The 19,647-nt window shown below is 41.6% G+C and overlaps 1 protein-coding gene across 2 annotated transcripts in view; it reads right to left on the bottom strand.

Moving 5' to 3' along the window:
* The window catches only part of ATP8A1 (ATPase phospholipid transporting 8A1), a 215,409-nt gene that overhangs the window by 78,963 nt on the left and 116,799 nt on the right, over positions 1 to 19,647 (bottom strand). For both annotated transcript variants that reach the window (XM_006209780.4, XM_072944648.1), the window contains exons 22-23: positions 11,077 to 11,215; positions 7,748 to 7,812 (exon numbers count right to left, since the gene is read on the bottom strand). In XM_006209780.4, the coding sequence (XP_006209842.1) occupies positions 7,748 to 7,812; positions 11,077 to 11,215 (204 nt within the window). The remainder of the gene's footprint in view (positions 1 to 7,747; positions 7,813 to 11,076; positions 11,216 to 19,647) is intronic.

Below are 19,647 nucleotides of genomic sequence, written 5' to 3'. Positions count from 1 at the left end.
TTGGGTTCCCTAGAGAGAAGGCAGAGAAGTGTCCAATCTGGGTCCACATCTATCTTCCGTGTTGGGGTTGGGGGCATGGAGCAAAGAGAAACAAACCCCAGGAAAGGAAGGAAGAGTGAGGTAGGGGATATAATTATATAATTTAAATAGTTTTGTGGATAAAGGCTTTTACCAAAGCCCTCATAGTAATTATTTGAAACCACCACTGAAAGCCTCCTAAACACTTACTTTGAGCTTGGTAGTAAATATTCTCCAGTGGCGGCAGTGACTCACACGCAGAAGGAAGCATTCTGGAAGGGCTGGGTGGGCAGACATTCAGTCTATTGCCTTCAATTCAGCCAGGAAGAGGCTGCTCAGAATATACAACCGCATTTTTGAAAGTAAGCAAATTACCAAATCAACGGTTTGGAGAAAGTCACAACTGGGGCCTGAGAGAAATTCTTACCCAGAACCACAAAGAAAGCTAACGTTGGGCCCATTTCCCCAGTGACTTGAGTTAATTAATTAAGGCAGGAATAGAGAGGAATCATTATCTGCTGTGTTTTCTCACTGCAAATCCCAAATGCACACCATTTCCATTATTTCCTACATCTATTCAAATAAATCTATGTACCATTGTTGCTGTAAATGAAATCTAGGGTCTTCCGTGAATTTCATAAATACAAGATGCCCAAACACCTTCATTTGCTAGAAGAGCAGTCCTCTCTCCGCTGCTCTGTGTCCTGGTGGTGAGTGGGAAAGGAGGTAGGGACAAGTTGGAAAATGTGGGGGATGCCTCCTAGAATGCTTTTTTTCTGTGATCGAGTCCCCATCATCCCTGGAGAAGAAAGGGTTATTTAAAAACAAAAAGGGAAACAGTTTTGGATGTAGAGTGACCTAGGCCAAAATTCAGCACCCCACATGCTCTGTGAACTCAGAGTCTCCATCTGTAACTGAGATAAACACCATCGTCCACGGAGGAGCAGGGGTGAAGGCATGCAGACACACCGGGGACACAGGTTTCCTAGAAACTGTCAGTTTTATGGTCCTGCCGACTCATCAGAGACACAAAGAAGTCCCCAAGCATGGCCCACTCCCCTCAGAAATGCCAACAAGCCGGGGGGAGTCGGCAGCAGGGCAGGCTGGTTAGAAAGCCTTTATCTATAATTCTAGGTCTCATAGGGGTTCTTAGGAGAGTTCAGATGTTCAGCCAAAAACAGAGATACAGAATATTCAGGCTTCCAGGGAGGAAGAATTTCTCAAAATAAACACTATGAATTTGTGAACAACTTTACTTTCTGCACACAAGCCAAGATTACTGAATTTTGTTTAAGAAAAGGGGACACATTCAGTTTTTATGAGACCAAGCGAAAGGTTTGATGGAACTTTTTCAACCACATACTTTGGCCTGTGGCAGACATCATCTTAAATCAGAGGAAAAGAGAACAGATTATTTGTTTATATGTTATTTTCATTTTTTGGTAATGTTTGCATTTTTTACAAATCCATTTCTCTCAAATGTAACAAAGTTGGCTTCCTTCACTGAGAGCTACTTGAAGCAAGCCGTGCGCCAGACAGTATCTGAACAGTCATCCTGAAATGGGACGTTATAACAACACAGCTTTGCTTTTGATAGGGACACATTAACACCTTTAAAGTTAAACTAAGATCTTAAACATTTTCAGGCCAAAAACGCTGAAGGAGCTTTGCTAATGGTAAAAGAGAATTCACAATGCTGAAGTTCCAAAGCTGGCAGTGGAGGAAAACTCAGTGTGGTTTAAAATCTGCCTGATCTATTTTTCAAAGCAATACACAATGCAATGTATTAGACTCACGGGACATATCAAGACAAAGTAGCCTCAATTCTTTTTTCCCCCCTCCTTTTCTGGAGTCAAGTCAACAACTTGCTTATTCTGGATTTCTTTCAAGGGCTATTCAACAGTGGCTGGATCCCCAAACAGTGAGGTTTGTCTGCAGAATACATATAAGTCGAGCTAAAAAGGGTACAGATGACAACTTCACCATTTATGTCATGAATGCCTGGAAGTTAGATCTGAAGCTTCCATGGTGTTAGAAAATCAAATTTAGCTAGGAAAAACAAAAAAAAAGAGGAATCCCATAAAGAGGTTTCCTTTACCATGGTGTTGAAAAATGTATATTCATATGCTTGTTAATATCAAATGTGGTTAACAATTCATTTTCTGTAAAATATGTGAGTGAGGGAAAAACACTGGTATCCATGATTAGACCTGGCTGGCTCAGGTTCATATTCTCAATTAAGCAGAGAAATTTAAGTAGTGAGAAGGGCGGCTGTTTAAAAAATCACCTCTTACAGCAGCTGGCAATGAGGAACTCCCCTACTCCCAGGAATTATAACGATAAAAGAAATAATAATGATGACCACGATAATGGTCCATATTTCTTAAGTGCTTACATGCCAGACATTGTACTTAAAAGGTACTGTTTTGCTTAATCCTCACAGCAGCATCCTAGAGGCGGGTATTATTATTACTCCTGCTTTATAAGAGATTTATAAGAGTCGCTGGCAATGGAGTCCCAGAAAAATCTCATTGCTTAGACTCTGGAATCTGATGACTTGGATCTATCTTCCAGGGCCACTTAGCGCTCAAGCTGAAGTTACCTTTCAAGACTGGGCATGATAGTACCTGCCTGCTAATGTTTTTTGGTGAAAATGGGATTATTCCTGCAAAATCCTTGGTCCAGTACTGAGCACAAAAAATAAGCATGTCAGAAACCCCAGCTAGTGTTTTCCTCATGACTACAACAGCAACGCGCAGAACCCCGCGGGGGCAGCAGGGTTCCCCTCCCACAGACAGTCAGAAAGCCGCATTCTCCTGTGGGATCCCTCCTCTGCTTCCCACACGTCAGAGGCTGACTCCTGACCAGGCTAAAGTGGAATCTTTACAGAAACAGAAACTGAAAAACCTGTGCCCAGATGATCAGAGGGAGAGGTGGGCACGGCTTCTCAGGAGTTAAACTTGGGAACACTGGAAGCCCTTTGACGTTGAGTGGAGGAAAATTCATTTCTCCAAGTTCCTCACATACATATTCAACCATCATTCCTGCTGATTCAATAAATAAATAAAATAGTCAATGGTTTTCCTCTCTGCACTCTTCTGTTTCCTAGGGAAGCCAGAGAGTAGAACAGAGGAGAGAAAAACAAGAAGAACAAAGCATAGATCCAGCCATACCTCCTAGGACAGACCCCACAACTCTCCACAGAAAAGCAACACGAGGAGAGACCAAGGCGAAGAGTGTGTCATGTGAGACTAGAGAAAGATCATTCTGGCACCTACAGAGTTAATGGCATAAGAAATTATGGTTCCTCCCTCCCACCCTAGACTTGACAGATGAGGGTGGTAAAATCCTGAGCTACCTCAATGAAACATGCCTTCAATTTTATTCTTCCTTTTTAGAAGAAAGGTAGACCATATCTATTAAAAAAAAAAAAAAAACTCTGGGTCACCTGAAAGTATTTCCAGAGATTCTCAGAGTTGGTACACTATGGAGGATTTAATAATAGAACCATCACACTCCTTAGTATAACGTAAACCCAGTCCTTCCAGAATTGTTTTAATGCATTTTGAAAGACGTTAATTAGACACCGGAAGCTAAAGATAGGCCACGCAAGAGGTTCCCTAGTTCTTAGACCCAGTTTTAGATGTTTGCAGTTTAACAGACATATTTTGAACAAATAATTGCATGGCCAACTGTAGATATAAAAGAGATGCTGGAAGAATCTGGATATAGGTTATTAAGTGGAAGGGGTTTCTGGGGTATTTCCTGGGCACTGCTATAGCATTAGGGAAGAAGTACAAACTATTCTTCAGTCTCCAGGAATTTGAAATCCCTGCCTTTGCAGACCCTTAAGGAAATGTCTCATACCAAGAACATAATTAGGACCCCTATTAAAGAGGTTCGAAGTAGCACGATAAAAAATTATACAAGTTACCTAAATTATCTACTTATTACAAATATCTAGTAGATTTTGATCAAGTTTAGATGACTCTTAAAGATGTTTATCCAAGAAAGTCTTACTTTCTAAATGAAAAAAAAATATGATCAAGCTTTTTAAGAAACTCCTTTGTGGACACTGTCAACACCTGGCAATGGCTGGGCAGGTAACTGGGTGAGGACACCCGGCGTTGCTCTCAGGCATCAGTGGGCAGGGGAGGCTGCTCGGGCTATGAAAGAAGCTGGGAACAGAAAAGCTGGAGGCAGAAAAGCCCGTTGGATTTCTGAATTACAACTGCAGAGTGAGACCTCTACATAGACCATTTTCCTACAAAATCTCGCAACATCTCCATTTTATACGTGCCATGCCCTGGCTAACCATACCAATGCCAAGAGGGAACATTAGCCTCACTTTACAGGCAGCAAAAGCAGCTCAGAGAAGTCTTCTCATATCAGTTTGCTCAGGGTCCCCCATCCAGGTAGAGCCAAACTGTGCCCTTAACCACTGCTATCACACAAGTAATCTGAGTACATTCATTAAAATTGTCACTTGACAATAATTTACACATCCACAATTTATTTCCTATTATATGATTCCCTACGACGCTATGTATCTAAGTTTATTACCTAGATGTTAATGACTCTGTGCTGATGGAAGGGTAATCCCATTTTTAATTATTATCAGTACAATGTAAATACATAGGATGCTCCTTTTTTCCATGGCAATGAAAAAAAAAAAGATTTACCCACAGTCATTCTAATGATTTGCCTGAAATCTCAGGCTTGGGTTGCAGGACACAAGATCTGAAGGAGCTATGATGCAACGTGATGTTTCCTTCCCTGTGGGGCAGCAAATGAGTTCCCCACAGCAGATCCGACCCCAGGCGGCCAGAGCTGTAAAGTCACCACTTAACTCCCTGGGAGAAAACCTTCTGCAGACAGCAAGACGACCCGTGGCAGTCTGGAGCTGGACGAATCAGTTAACGCGTTCAGCCCCAGGGGCTGCCTGTGACCTTCTACACCCAACCGGCGAATGAATTGCTAAGGACATTTCTAATCACTTTGCTTTTTATCAGATGTGATTGACTACTGCCAAATTTAAACTTTTTTTTTTAAAGGAAACTCTTAATTAAAAATAATTCAGTGCCTCACTTCTCAAGCATTTATGGAGTACTAACCATGTGGGAGTGAGAGAGAATGGCAAACCACAACAGTCAGATGGGGTCCCTGCATGCATTGAAACTATTCCCTTGAGACTCTTGTGTTTGCTCCTGTAGAAACAAGTAGAGCAAGTATCCTTGAGGTGTTTATTGCTTCTGCGTTACCATCTTGGAAACTTCAAAATGAATATAATTGCCGCTGTCTTAACAACACATGATTCACTACATAGAACATCCTGGGCATTTCGGTTTTCTCTTTTCATTTGATACATTACTATTTACATCACTTGATACTTAAAATCAAGAAATGTGTTTATCCAAGAGTGGGAGAGAAACAATGAAACTGATGAAAACAAAAGAAGCAATGCCAGCACAGCCTACACAAGGTGGAAGCCTGGATACTGATGCAAGGATCACACATCAAATCACACGCGACTTGCCGTGCTTCTGCCTCAGCGTCACTGGCCCCACTTCTGATTTCCCTCGAGTGTCAGACACCCGCGCACCACCTGTACCCAGGACGCTGACAAGGGCCTAACGGGCTGCAGGGGTTATGCAGGTGCTTACAACGCTAAGGTTTCTGAAACATGGTGAGCAACTGGAACCCAGCTCTGGAACCCCCTCTGATGGCTCCTTCTCCAGGGACCCCTGGGATTGGTCTCCCTGAATGTCACACCACATCGCTGGCACTGGTGCCCCCATTTCCTCCATCTTAACTCTTATCCTTGTCCCGTGCCTGCACCCCATGCCTCCCCATCCCTCCAACTTGCCTATGGACAACGGCTTCTATGCTTCACACCTCTTGCTCCCCTGGCCTATGGAGGCAAATTCTCAAACCTGACCCAGCTTTCTCCACAGTTGACCTGAGTCACCTTTCCAGTGTTAACCCCCTCTGTCATTTCTTTACTGGTGCCTTATAAATACTGTGCCACCATTAAGATGAATTATGTAGCTTCATATATACCATTACAAAACAATGGCTAAGATATAGTAAGTGAGAAAAGCACAGTACAGTATAAAGCAGTGTGGACAGCATGCTGTAATTTCTGTTTAACAACAAAGAACGTGTCCACAGATGTGCACACGTACCCCTCAGATATGGCAGAATATCTATGGATGCACACACAAGACTGGAACCAGTGGCTGTCCCTAGAGAGGGAAACTGGTAGCTTGGGTATACAGGAGGTGGGAGGGTCATTTTTTACCACCTATGCGTTCCCTTTTTGTAACTTTAAAATTTTACATTCTGTGTCTATATGCATCCAAACAAAACACACTTAAAAATTATACCCTTGTGTTCAGTTTTAATGTTCCTCTTTCATGCCCCCAATAAGCCTTGCACTTACTTGCAGTAACTTTCTGCCTGTTTCCCTTACTCACCTCTGTGTAACTAAATGCCACTTACTTTGTGCATAGTTCCTTAACTTCAGGATATTTTCACAGTTGCATATAGTTCCTTAAACGTCACGATACGTTCACAGCATGCTACCTACCTTATTTATGTGTCTATTTCGTACTGATACTTGAATACATTTTACTTCCCTAATTATTTTTAAGCATTTGGAAGGCTGGCTTTTTGTTTGTTTGTTTTTGTTTTTAGGATTAAAGCTTGGTTCACAAAAAGCACTTCTCCAATAATTCAAGATATAAACAACCCTCACGATTGCAAAAGCGTACATTGCTCTTCAGACTACAAGGTGCTCAAAGATGTCACAAGAAAGGGAAGAATGTCACACGGATTGCTTTAAGGACAAATAGTGAAGAGATCATCATTCCAATTTGAAAATCAGAAGCCAAATACTTCTTACATTTAATTCCCATCTTATATCCAACTTCTGAACACTGGCCTCTGCATCACGCCTTCCAGAGAGCTGGCCTCTCGGTTTCTCCAACATCTCTAATTATCAGGTTTTCTCTGGGCTGCTCTTTGCGTCACAATGACTATTTCAAGCAGCTGTATCATCACCTCTCCCGTTCTGTCTTCCACCTTAAATTACACATAGTCACCTTTCCTTTAGAATATTTGCAGGTCATTTGATCTACATTTTTTTGGTTAACTTTTATTTTACACTATACTCCTAACAAATCTTTCCCCCTTTCCCAGATATAGTATCATGTGATCACAGTCATGAAAAAAAGACATCCTAGGAATTTATATTTCAGCCCAAAAGTTAGGATATTCAAACAACAACAACAACAACTCTACTATTGGTTACATGGTGTCACTCAATAGTTTAAACATTTTTTTTTAAAGAAGCAAAATATTAACAATGAAAGCTAATGCAGTGATTAAATGCTTATTATATAAAATGCTCAGGTAGATACAAATAAGTTGCAGTCACTCAGTAACCTCCTGACATAATGCTTTTGTAAAGCAGCTTTTCTGTTTCACAACATTAAGCAAATCATGTAGCAATTTCTTTGAGCTGTCACAGATACAAAGCTAAAATCTATTTACATTAAGGGTTCAAAATAGTACAGATTATGTTCCAGCAGAACAATAGTAATAAGATATTTTTAACCTCAGGAAAAAAAAAATACTCCACAGCTATCTGAATATAAAATAAAATACTATAAGATAATTAAGTTATTAAAGATCTTAAATTTTTTTAATAAAAGATCATCTTACTTACATCAAGAGAGCCTTCATTTATAACAATCATTCCCATGTTCTTCCTCAAAAGTTTGCAGGAATGTCCTATGTCCAAACAGAGTAAATTGATATAATTAATTTCTCTAGAGAGAAGAGGTGAAAAAGTTAAAGTAATAATACTAAAAAGTCTAAATTTTATTTAATTTTACCCATTTTATTTGATAAAATTAAAATTTTATTTATTAATTTTTTTAAGGAGTGATGGCAGTCAGCTGTTTTCCTGGTTTGCAGGAAGTTTAAAAAAGAAATACTCTTGCTGGTTGTAAAAGGGATAAGATACAAGGACCTCACCTGCCTTTCTAAGACTGTCTTGATAAACCAATACGGAAAGAGATGGGTAATGATTCTCAATGTCCTGAAAACTGATAAATGTGGATGGAATATCCCTCATGATGACCAACATGAAGAGCAGAAGATGGGCCAGTGGTGCTTTTGGGAGAAAGGGGCAGGGTGGTTGTCTGGTCATCTCTTGGACCACCGATCTCACCCCTATCTCCTGCCCTTGGACTTTTATGACAACCTCTTCTCTCCTGCCCTCTCCTGCTTTGCTGCACTTGCTGAAGAGCAAAACCACTTGCTGATTAAACCAACTCTGCCTACTCTGCACCTGTCCACCTAGAGCTGAACGTGGCTGTAGAAAACCAGGCAACCCCGCTGGCCCATCTCACATTTAAAACAATACCATCTACACTCACTCCCTTTGTGATCTCATTCCTTCCCATGCTTTTAAATACCATCTAAATGCTGACCATTCTAGTACTCATCTCTCCCATTCAGACCTCTCTCCTCAACTCTAGACTCACATGCCAGCATCCATTTAACAACAGACACTCAGGTATAAAATAGGCATCTCAGACTTAACACATCTGAAACCAGGCTTCTGCCCTCCCCCTAGAAACCCCACTCCTCCTCTAGTCTTCCTCATTTTGGTTAATGGCAACTCCATCCTTCAGTGGCTGAGGCTAAAAGACTTTGAAGCTGCCCTTGAATCCTTTCTGTCTCTCATACCCAACATTTAGTCTATCAATCAATCAATCCTGTTGGCTCTACCCTCAAAATACATGCAGAACTCAACTAATTCTTACTTCTACTGTTACCACCAGGTCCAAGCCACCACCACATCTCACCTGGATTCACAGAATAGCCTCTGGCTTTCCTGATTCAACACTTGCTTCCCTTTGAGTCCACTCTCAGTCTAGCAGCCAGATTCATACATGCAGTTTTTTTGCTTTTTTTTTTTTTTTAAACAGGAAAGTCAGATCAAGTTTTTCTTCTGCTTAGTTCAATACCATTCAGTGGTTTCCCACCTCACTTAGAGTAAACACCGAGTCTGCACAGGTCTGGGAGGCCCCAACCAACCTGGGCTCCGTTACGCAGCTGATCTCTCCTCCCACCCTCGCCCTGTGCATTTCTGCTCTTTTCTCTAGGACAGAAGACAGCTTTCCCTAATCATCTGATGGACAAGCCCCCTCCCCTCTCAGGTGGTTCTTCCTGACCTCCTGCTGTAGAACTGAACCCCTCTGTGCCACGCCCTATTTCCCCTTGCCTGCTTTCTTTTTCTTTAGAGCCATTATTGCCATCGAAGATACTCTGTGTTTTTCTCATTCACTTTTACCGTCTGTTTCCCTGACTAGGATCTTAGCTCCACGAGGGCAGAGATTCCAATATGTTTTGTTCCTTGTTTTTAACTGACACCTGGCACCATACACACCATCAGTTTGCTGAATGAATGAATGAATCTCACCTTTCCTCCTCTAGGAACAATTATGGCCCAAGAATCTAAAAGTTGCATGTTGCCAGAAACCACCACCATCCTGTCCTTTTCATGGGAACTTTCATCACGGCTACAAGTCTGGACCTACCTGGAGAGCAGTTTACTTTCCCACATACCCTCTCCCTCCACCTGCAGTCATGCTGCTGGGTCATATCTGTGTCCCCAGGTCTCCTGTATCTAAACAACTCTTCATCCTGTACATCTTCCTTCCATGTTGCCTCTAACACCAGTGATGATTTTTATAATCCAAATTAACAACTTGTGTGGCCTGTAGACTTAAACTTCTACTACTTAGCTTTCTTTTAAAAATCAATTTTCCTCAATTTACTATCAATTTAGAGTATTTTACTATTTAATACAAATACTGTATTTATAAATACAGTATTTACCACAAAATACTGTGATTAGCTACATTCCTAAAAGGAGTATTAGTTTAATGTGTTTTAGATAAATGCCACTTAATGACCTTCTAAAAATGTGGTTTATGTTGTGAATACCCCTGAAATGGTTTCTTCCATTTGGGGAGAGTTTTGTATGGAATTCATATCATCAGTATTATCCAGGATTATCCATTATCCTCTGGATAATGGATTCACGGTGCTCAGGCAACATGTTATTACTGAATTTGGAGGGGGAAAAAAGGTGGTATTTTTCCAGCATATTATTGGTACTTCAGGCCTCCAACAGCAAATATTAACTTTCTCGTAGGGTACAGACCGAACTATGTCCCTATTTCCTCATTCATGTGTTGAAGCCCTGCCCCCAACATGAAGGGATTTAGAGACAAGGCCTTTAAGGAGTTCACCAAAGTTAAAAGTGGTCCCAAGGGTGGCCCTGATACAGCAGGACTAGTGTCTTTCTAAGAAGAGGAAGAGACACTGGATGCTCTGAGAGTATTCACAGAGGAAAGGCCAGGCAAGGACACAGAGAGAGGCGGCCATCTGCAAGCTCGGAAGAGTGGCCTCAGGAGAAACCAATCTGCTGACATCTTGATTTGAACTTCCAGCCTCCAGGACTGTGAGAAAATTACTTGCTGTCATGTAAGCCATCTAATCTGTGGTGCTCTGTTACGTCAGCCCACGCTGACTCATACCACCTCTTTCTGCAAAACTGGAATTAACTGTAGGATGGACGAAAACTGGCAAAAATCTTACTTCCTATCTCAGAAATGACCTTTCACATAAACTAATGTCAGTGTACAAGCCTGCCATAACCCCGGTCTCCAGACTTTCCCAGACAACTGCAGAAAGGTTATCTGCCTGTGTCAATTACGGATGCAAGGTGGGAGCAGGCAGACACACAAAGGTGAGGGAGGGCATTATGGGCTGCAAGAGCTGAAGTCTGGCTGCAAATACAGTCGCTGCAACTTTAAAGGGCCATCGGGGCCACAAGCAGACAGAGAAGCCCAATGACACCACAAATACGGAGATCTCAGAGTAACACATCTTTCAAATCTTGAAATATTTCAAATCTATCTTCTAAAATATATCAACAGGTTAGAAAGCACCATTTAAAGTTTAAGTTGGGTGAGTTACCAATGTTAATGGCCGTTTCCTGCTTGTCTCCCGTAAGGATCCAGATTTTGATGTCGGCTTTCATTAGAGTTTCTATGGTTTCAGGCACTTGATCTTGTAATTTATCCTCAATGGCTGTAGCTCCAAGTAGCTGAAGATTCTGGAGAAAAAGAGTGAAAAATTTTGAGAAGAAAAAATAAAAACAGTTTAGATTCTTCCAGAACAAAAAATTGAAGCGTGTACATGTTTTAAAATCTGAGACTAAGTGATAATTCATGGATTTAGTGTAAATTCCATCTCTCCCATTGAGTTGTCTCTCTAAAGGACCCTTGACTTTCATGCAGTACTTTTGGCAGGAGACTGAGGCTCCCTGAATTACCTGTCTTACCTCACTCCTCTCCCTGAGGTAAGGAACTGATTCTAAACACACACACACACACACACACACACACACACACACACACACACACACACAGAAAGGGGAAATCAAAAGCAGTTAAAAAGAAGCAGGCAGAGGCTAAGAACAAAGAAAAACAAAAACTATGGAAGATCACCGGAGTGAAGAAGCAATCTAGTTGACCTGCTCAAAAAAGAGTAAGGTTAGATGCTGACACTATTAACTTGTAATCCGATGCTGCAGCAGGAAATGTAGACACAATATACAATCAGAAAGAATGAAGACAGGAGCAATAAAAGTATTAGTCGCTGTAAGAAAGAACAGGCTGTGTTTTTCACGTGGTTCCATGTTAGTTAGTAGAAGGTCAGAGTCCATTAAAGACCTCTTGCTCATTAGATGGTATTTTTCATACGAGACCAAACACAACCAAAACACTCTGTGGAAAGCTGTTCTAATCTCTCACAAAGAAGAATGGCTTCTTCTCTCATCTTCCTAAATGGAGGGAAATAAAGAGAACAATCTCTTGGCAGTTAGGGAAACCTGGTTTGCCAAATGGAAACAGGTAACGGTGTTTTTGGTCTTAAACACAGAAGAATGTGCGATGAAGGACCAGTGATGGATTGAAATCTTTCTTTCCAGCCTGTTACCAGGCATTGTCACTCGCTGGGTACCCTTCCCAACTGTGTTCTGCAAGCCACAACCAACTGATTCTCAGTCTTAGCCTGTTTCCCCATAACCTAACCTCCAGTGTGATCTACTTCCGGTGTTACTCTTCTCAACCATTTTCTCCTTTCTCCACTTCATTTTTGTTTAAAATACCAGACAAGGACAGAATAGATAAAAGGGAAATAAATGCTGTGGTTAGTGTTTGGCTTTGTAATAACAAAGAAAGCAACAAAGAAATCATTCCACTTTCTATCTTTTCTCTAATATTAAGTCTTATTTACTTTTCACCAAAATGCAAGTCTAAAAGTAGTCCCAAGTCTTGGTGGGCATGGAAGATAAAGTTAAATACATACACAAACGTGTAAGAGTGAGTGTGTATAGTTGATGTGTATTACTTAGGAATGTTTTTGACTATAAATAGAAAAATCAGACTAAAGCTGCCTTAAATAAATTATTTAAAGAATATTTATTAATTAAATAAATTCCGTATTTTGTATATAATTAGTACTGAAGTGGGTAGTTGTGGGTATAAGATTGTTGGCTTGACCATATTTCAACTCATTCTCCAGACCTCTCTCAATGCCTCAAGGTGGCTGTTGCAGCAATAATGATAACAGCCACACTTAAGAGACAAAGGCGGTAAAACCAACTGTATCCATCTCTTACTTGAAAAGCAAAAGGGTTTCTAAAAACATATTTCCAAACACTGCAACTGGCCAGATGGTGTTACACGGCCATCCATCCCTAACTATTGGTATTTATCTTTTCCAGCCTCCCTCGTGGAGGTGGCAAGTTGGGACGGGGATGGGAATAGGTATTAACTGGCCAGCCCACAGCCTCTGGCACAAGGCTTACATAGAGGCGGGCATGCGTGTGCATCAGTGCTTGTATGTACCTGCAGCAAGTGCTTACATGTGCAGGTACCTGCACAGAGACACACACACAGCCCCACTACTGTCCTGCATGGGGAAGCCCGGCTCGTCCTGTATGTCCAAACTCAAAAGCTACCACTTCTTTGAAGTTTTCCCCTCTGCTGTGTTCTGACAGAACTTTGCTCATCTTTACACTTCTTAATTTATCATATTAAGATTGGATATTTAAATGTATGACTCTGGTAGTTTTTGTTCCAAAGTAGGGACCGTATCTCCAGGCTCCTTGTTTCACAAACAAGGAGACAGAAGCCCAGAAAGGAGCAATGATTTGTCACAGGGACATAACTTGGTAGATCATGGAAGGGCAGGGCTTGGACCAGGATCCTCTGTACTGCCCATGCCATGTGTCCCTCTCTGTCCCTGATGGTGCCCAGTACCATGCTCAACTCCCAGTCTCTGGCCCATAAATGTCGGCTGAAGTAAATTCAGTTGGCAACAGTGTATCAAGGGCTAGTGCTGACTTTTCTATGTAAGTACTTCTCTACTTAAGTAGTAAGTAGGAGGACGAAGGAACAAATGCAGCTCCTATTCTGGATGTAGACTTATGTCCCTATTTGGCCTGGGGGGCGGTGAAGGGCCCCAGACTGGGGCATATTTCTTGTAAGAATGCTGGCCTTGGCACTAAGTGCTGATGCAAGGAAGGCCCTGTGAGACGAGATGCACCGCATCAGATTCTGGGGTGAGGCTAAGTTAGGGCTCTGAGGAGTCTCTGGTCTCTGACCACCTATAAATACAGTGCAATTTTAAGCTGGGAAAAAAAAAGTAGGGACCATATCTTGTTCACCTTTATATTGCATCTCCAGAATACTGACAGTCAGCGTTGGGTATATTTGCTGAGTGGGTGAATGACCAAAAAAAAAAAAAAAATCCAAATGCTATAAAATATTCTAGACCATTTTCTCTTCAGCACATTCAAATAACTTCTACAGCTATTAGATACGCTTGATGCATGATTTCTTAGTATATAAGACAGGAAGGCAAATTTCCTTCTTTAAAAAGATGGCGTTATTTTATTCTCTTTAATGGGAAGCAGATTTGAAATCTATCAAAACCCGATGAATGATCATCATCAAGAAGCTCAAGAATGAGAAGGAAGAGCAGCTCAGCATCAGTGGTGCCAGCATCACAACTGCTGCGTCTCAGGCTGAGACCACGCTGTTACCAGTCCTTCCAGTTCCTCTCAGGACATCAGCAGCTAAATCATTCTGGCCGACGTCCCGGGGAAGGTCAGAATATAGCTGTGTTCAACTGTTAGCTACTCTACAGAAGGCATAATAAGATTTTAAATGACCATGAGGGTAGTTCAGTCATCCAAGCTCTCAAAGTTTTTAAACCAAAAAGTTATTTTTTTGTAATTAAGTTTCACAAAACCCTAGGGTAACCAGATAATATGAGAGCCAAGTTATGAATACACTAATTAAAAACGGATAAACAAATATATTGGTATATGTTCTAGTTTCACTCTTTGGGGATGAATGTGCTGGGTAAGCATGAGGGTATACACTACCCTGCAGAAATCTAATAAAAATAAAATGACTGCACTGGGGAGATCACACTGAAAGCATATCTGAAAGAAGGGAAACACCTGGTTTTGCACAGGTAAAAAGGAAACGTTTTCTAAACTGGGCATAAACAATATAAAATACCAACGAGGCAGGGCCAGCAATGTGTATGCTGAGAAAAGTTACAAGGAGGTTAACTTGGAGTGTGTTGGTGACTAGGATAACAGGAATTTCTAAAAACGGTAGTGAAATGTTTCTGAATATTTGGCAAAATTGCAGTGGGTCTGCTTTGATGCCTACGAAAGAAAAAGGTGTGTTTGCAAGCCTGTTAATTCCCCCTTTATCCCAGGAGCTCCTCCAGCACAGCACTTACTAATTGTAGTGCACGGCTCCCCAGCCTCCTTTCCTCTGGGCCTGGTGTCATTTATTGTGAGATTAGATCTTGAGTGATAGGCTGTTCTGCCTCTGGAAATTAATATCTTTAGCTACATAATGATCGTTAGGAAAAAAGATTTGAACTTTGCGTGCTTTTCCTGATCATAACACGAGCGTTCAGGCTGTAATCAATTTCATCCCAAACATGTATTACCTTACACAGATGGCCACTAATGGCCACTGTGGGAATTACATAGTCAGCAAGTGTTGAAATGGGATAAAATTCCCATGGTATTTATGGAATTAAAAGAAAAAAAAAAACCTTCCAACACTAATTTTACTTTCAAAATGTCACTGTGCCAAAAGTTATAAAGGTTTCAGTTGATGGCTCTTTGACATAATGTAGATTTAGTTATCACTAAAAAATCATGGAATAATATTTACCTAGTAAAGCCCTCAATAATCTTTTTTTTCTCTTTTAGATATTCATAATGTATGTAGAGCTTTTAAAAAAGGGATATATATTAAATTTCTACCCTAGTGAAGATAAAAAGCTTCCTGTATTCAAAACCTGCATGGTAAAATGAATTATGACAGATTTAGAAATTGTTTTTTCTCAATACATGTACATGCTAAATAACAGAACCTCAAAATATCATATCTGTGTATTAGCAAATAATTTGTCTGGACTCAGATTATTCCGTATTTTTAAAAAGTTTGTGATGTATTCCTAAATGAGAAAAAGCATAATAATCAAAGTCATGCCAACTGGGCTCCAGATTACAACATGGACTATTTGGCAGAACTTTCTTTAAAGACAAATGAAAGAAATAATACTGGTAAATAAAGTTTTGTCACTGGAGTGAATATGGATAAATACTAGTAACATTTGGTAACCTTTATTTCAACATGAAATAAGATTGTGACTAGGAAGATGAAGAAGTATTTCCTTAGCTGAGAAATACCAGATACTGCTAAGGGCTTCACATCGATTCGTTCAGTTCATAGCTTTGGGGAGGTTGAGTAAATTATGTAAGGTCAAATCGGGGTACAGCTGAGCTAGGATGGTAAGAACAGAACACCAAGAATCAATACACACCCCAAGGCAGTGAGTGGGAAGTGAAACCGCGATTCAAAGAAAGTTAGAATTTTATGCAAATCATCAGGGTTTGAAATACTTGTCTCTGTTTTCAGGAATATTCTGTTTCTATGAATGAGTCTCAGCCTCAGTCCTGAGGCACTCCTGCCAGGTGTACCTGCCTCCTGTTTCCACCTGCGAGCCCCAGACTCACACCTGGGACTGGCCCCTTTCCAAGAGCACATGTGAGCTTGCATTTTAGAATCCATCCTTTGGATTCCTCCCTGCCTTGTTTTCTGCCTGTACTCCCTTGCCTTTTGTTGGTATCTGTTTCTCCTGGACCCTGGCAGCCTGGCTGTCATCAAGCCCCAGGTAATTAGCCACAGGGCCAAGAGTGGAGAGCGGTGGTCTTCATGTTTACCTGAAGCGCTTGTCCCACACAGACCGGTGGGCCCTTCTCTGAGTAGGTCTGAGGTGAAGCCTGGAAATTTGTACTGGCGCCTCCTGGTTTGAGGACCTAACTGCTTGACGTGAGCAAGGATGACAAACCTTTCCTGTAAAGGGACAGGTGGTAAATATTTCAGGGTTTGAGGGTGGTACACTCTCTGCTGCAATTACTCAGGTCTGCGGTTGCAGCATGCAAATAGCCAAGGACAATCTGTAAACAAATGGACGGAGCTGTGTTCCAATAAAACTTTATTTACAAAAGTAGGTGGTGGGTGACTGCGGTTCTTGTGCTGGGGTCTGCAGACACCTGAGGCAGAATACTTCTGAGCAGCCTGTCCCTGCACCGGGCTCCACCCTGACTGATTACTCTTGATATTTCCTTGGTCAGCTCCTGCCCTTCTTTCCTAGCCTGGCCTTTGGTCCTCTGGCCCCAGTTCTCTCTCCCATCCCAAATTACAGACAAAGCCTCTTAATTGCAATACAGGACTACCCCCCGGAGAGAAACGCTGGCCTCCCCAAACAATCGCATTGCTGTGTGCTGTATCCTACCTTAAAAGTAAGCACAAAATCTTCTGTGAGTACAAAAGATAAACACAGGAAGTAAGTATTTTCTTAGTCTGGGTGGCTCAAAAAAACCCCATCCAACATGAGTTAACATTTGACCTTAAATACTAAATGAAGAATTAAGAGTTAGTGAAGCACTAGGGAGAGGTGGGGAGGGATGGGGGAAGAAATTCCAAACAGAGGAAATCACATGTGCAAAGACAGAGGTATGTGAAAGCATATTGTGTTTGAGAAGTTGCCATTTAGTCAATATGGAACCAATAAAATGAAGCGCGGTGTGAGGTGATTTAAACACTACTAATTTAATAGGGTTGTTCTGAGGATGAAATTGGATCAGTCATCCCAAACTTTGAGTAGTAAGCTGGGAAACTGATGAGCCCGGAGAAGCCAGCAGGGAATGGAAACTGAAAGGACTGCTTCACGTTGAGGATTCCAAAGGCAAAGGGCATCTGGGGAAGAATCTTAGAAGGGGAGCGACAGGATCGGATATACGTTGCAGAAAGTTGACTGGTGGCTGACTGGGGATGGACTGGAAAGAATGGAGGGTGCAAGAGCAGTCAGGAGGTGCCGGCAGCCATCACCCTCTTTTGTTTAGAATATGGTGGCCCTGGAACACAGAGGCCCTGGTGGCCTTGGGATTCTCAGGGTCATTCCACAGCACTGGCTCTCATAGGCTGCCGGGCTCCCCTCTGTTCTGCCTTCCACTGACATCTTCACTCTTGTGCTTCTCAGCATCTATTTGTCCACAACCCGGGGGTTTGATTTAGAAGGAGAGAATCTCGTACCTCTTCCTGTTCAGTTTACGCCAGGCTAGAGCACACTAAGATCAGAGCACCAAACCTGGAATGGCTCACTGGCCTGCTTCTGGAGCAACCACGCAACCCATTAATTTTCCCAAGGCCAAGAAATAGGCTTTAACTTGGTTGGTTTTCGAACCACAGAAATCACATTTGAACTCTCACACAGCCAAAGGCTTGCCAGATAAGGTCAGAATTCATACACCCAGCTGAAAAGAATCAGGATTCGAGAGGCAGTTGGGTGTAGCCTGCAAAAACAACACATCCATCTTATCTGAGTCAGAAGACAGCAATACCCAGGGTGGGAGTCTACGGCGGAGCATTTGTAATAAGGGATCTATCCGCCAGGAAGGAGAAGCATGTGATCAGAGATCTAAGGGCACATTAAGCACTTTCAACAAGACTCAAAAGGGTACACCAAGGCTGCCTCGTTCCCTAAGCAGGCAGGTCCTGAACACGCGATGCCGCCCAACCCAGAGTGCAGATCTCATGATTACTCAACTACACACGCAGCTACATCTTATTTCTCAAGTCGCCAACATTTTGCATACATTCCTGCTTTCTTCTAAACCATGCTGGCAGAATAACATACGGATTATTAACTCGGGATTTGGAATTAAGACAGAACTGGGATTTGAATCCCTGCTCTGCCAATGATTGAATCTGATCCTTCAGCAAAAAATTTAACTTACCCAAGAATTTCTACATCAGCAAGATAAGGCTATTAATCTGGACGTAGTAAGGTAGGAAAAAAACGTTGAGTTCCTACCCAAGATATAGGTACTGTCTAGATTTTTTTATATGACACATTTGCTTTGCAAGTATTAATAAATTATATACATTGAAAAATGCAAAAACAAATTGTAAAAAGGGTGAGATAAAACAGAGGTAGAAACTGAAGTTATACCATTTTCTTGCTCACTCCAGCAGTTCATTTTGTGTACCTCACTTTTGAGGCCCTTGAACTAAACTATCACTAACTGCTCAGGGTAGGGAGCAGAGGACTTGGAGCTTAGTAAAAATGCTCAAAAAGTGGCAGGACTTCTCAGTAGAGAAGCTGACAGACTGCAAATGTTCTTAAAGCAAACAGTAAAACAGGAAACTACTGGAATTTGAAACCACGAAATCACCAGTACATCATGTAAATTTTCATCTAGTACATTTCAGTTTTTAGTACAAATGAAAAGTGATATTGGCAGCTACTAAGAATAGAAATGGGTAGTTTTATCTGAAAAAGCGTTCAGTTCTAATACAGAAGTGACTGTGCATTTGGCAGTCATAAATGTTCAAGAAAGTCCTGTTTTTCATTAAGTCTTATATTTCTCTAGGAATTCTCTAGACCGCTCGCTGCCACATGTTGTGAAGGGTGCTGGAGCGCTGTTAGTCACACCGAGCGTGATGGTTGATCTATATTATGCCACATCCAGGAAGTCTTTAAAAAATCCAAGAAATGAAGGAATCAGAAATAAGGTTAAAAAAAAAGATCACTACCTCACTGTCCTATCTCAGCGCCTGTCACAGGCCCAGGGCACTAGGCCGTGTCGGGAATGGCATTTTCCCAGGTACCAGTTCACTGCCTTACCTCCCAGCACTGAAGCGAAGACGGGTTTTCCCAGCCTCCTCCCCTGCTGCATCCCCAGAGCCCTCTGCAGAGCCTGACAGGTGCTCAGGCCAACGCTGTTGAATCTTTCCAGCCAAGTGCTTCTCACAGTCAAATGTTAAATCATGTACAAGAAAGGGTTTTAAAATGACCGAGTCTAAATTTCTAACGAATGCCTTTTTAAAAATCATTAGCTATTTTTTGTAACACATCCTTAAAGTAATCCTCAGTGAC

The sequence above is a fragment of the Vicugna pacos genome, chromosome 2, assembly GCF_048564905.1.
Source record: "Vicugna pacos chromosome 2, VicPac4, whole genome shotgun sequence".
In the NCBI taxonomy this organism is placed as follows: domain Eukaryota; kingdom Metazoa; phylum Chordata; class Mammalia; order Artiodactyla; family Camelidae; genus Vicugna; species Vicugna pacos.
Note: the sequence above shows the minus strand (reverse complement) of the source record. Positions and strands in the feature narration are given on the sequence as shown.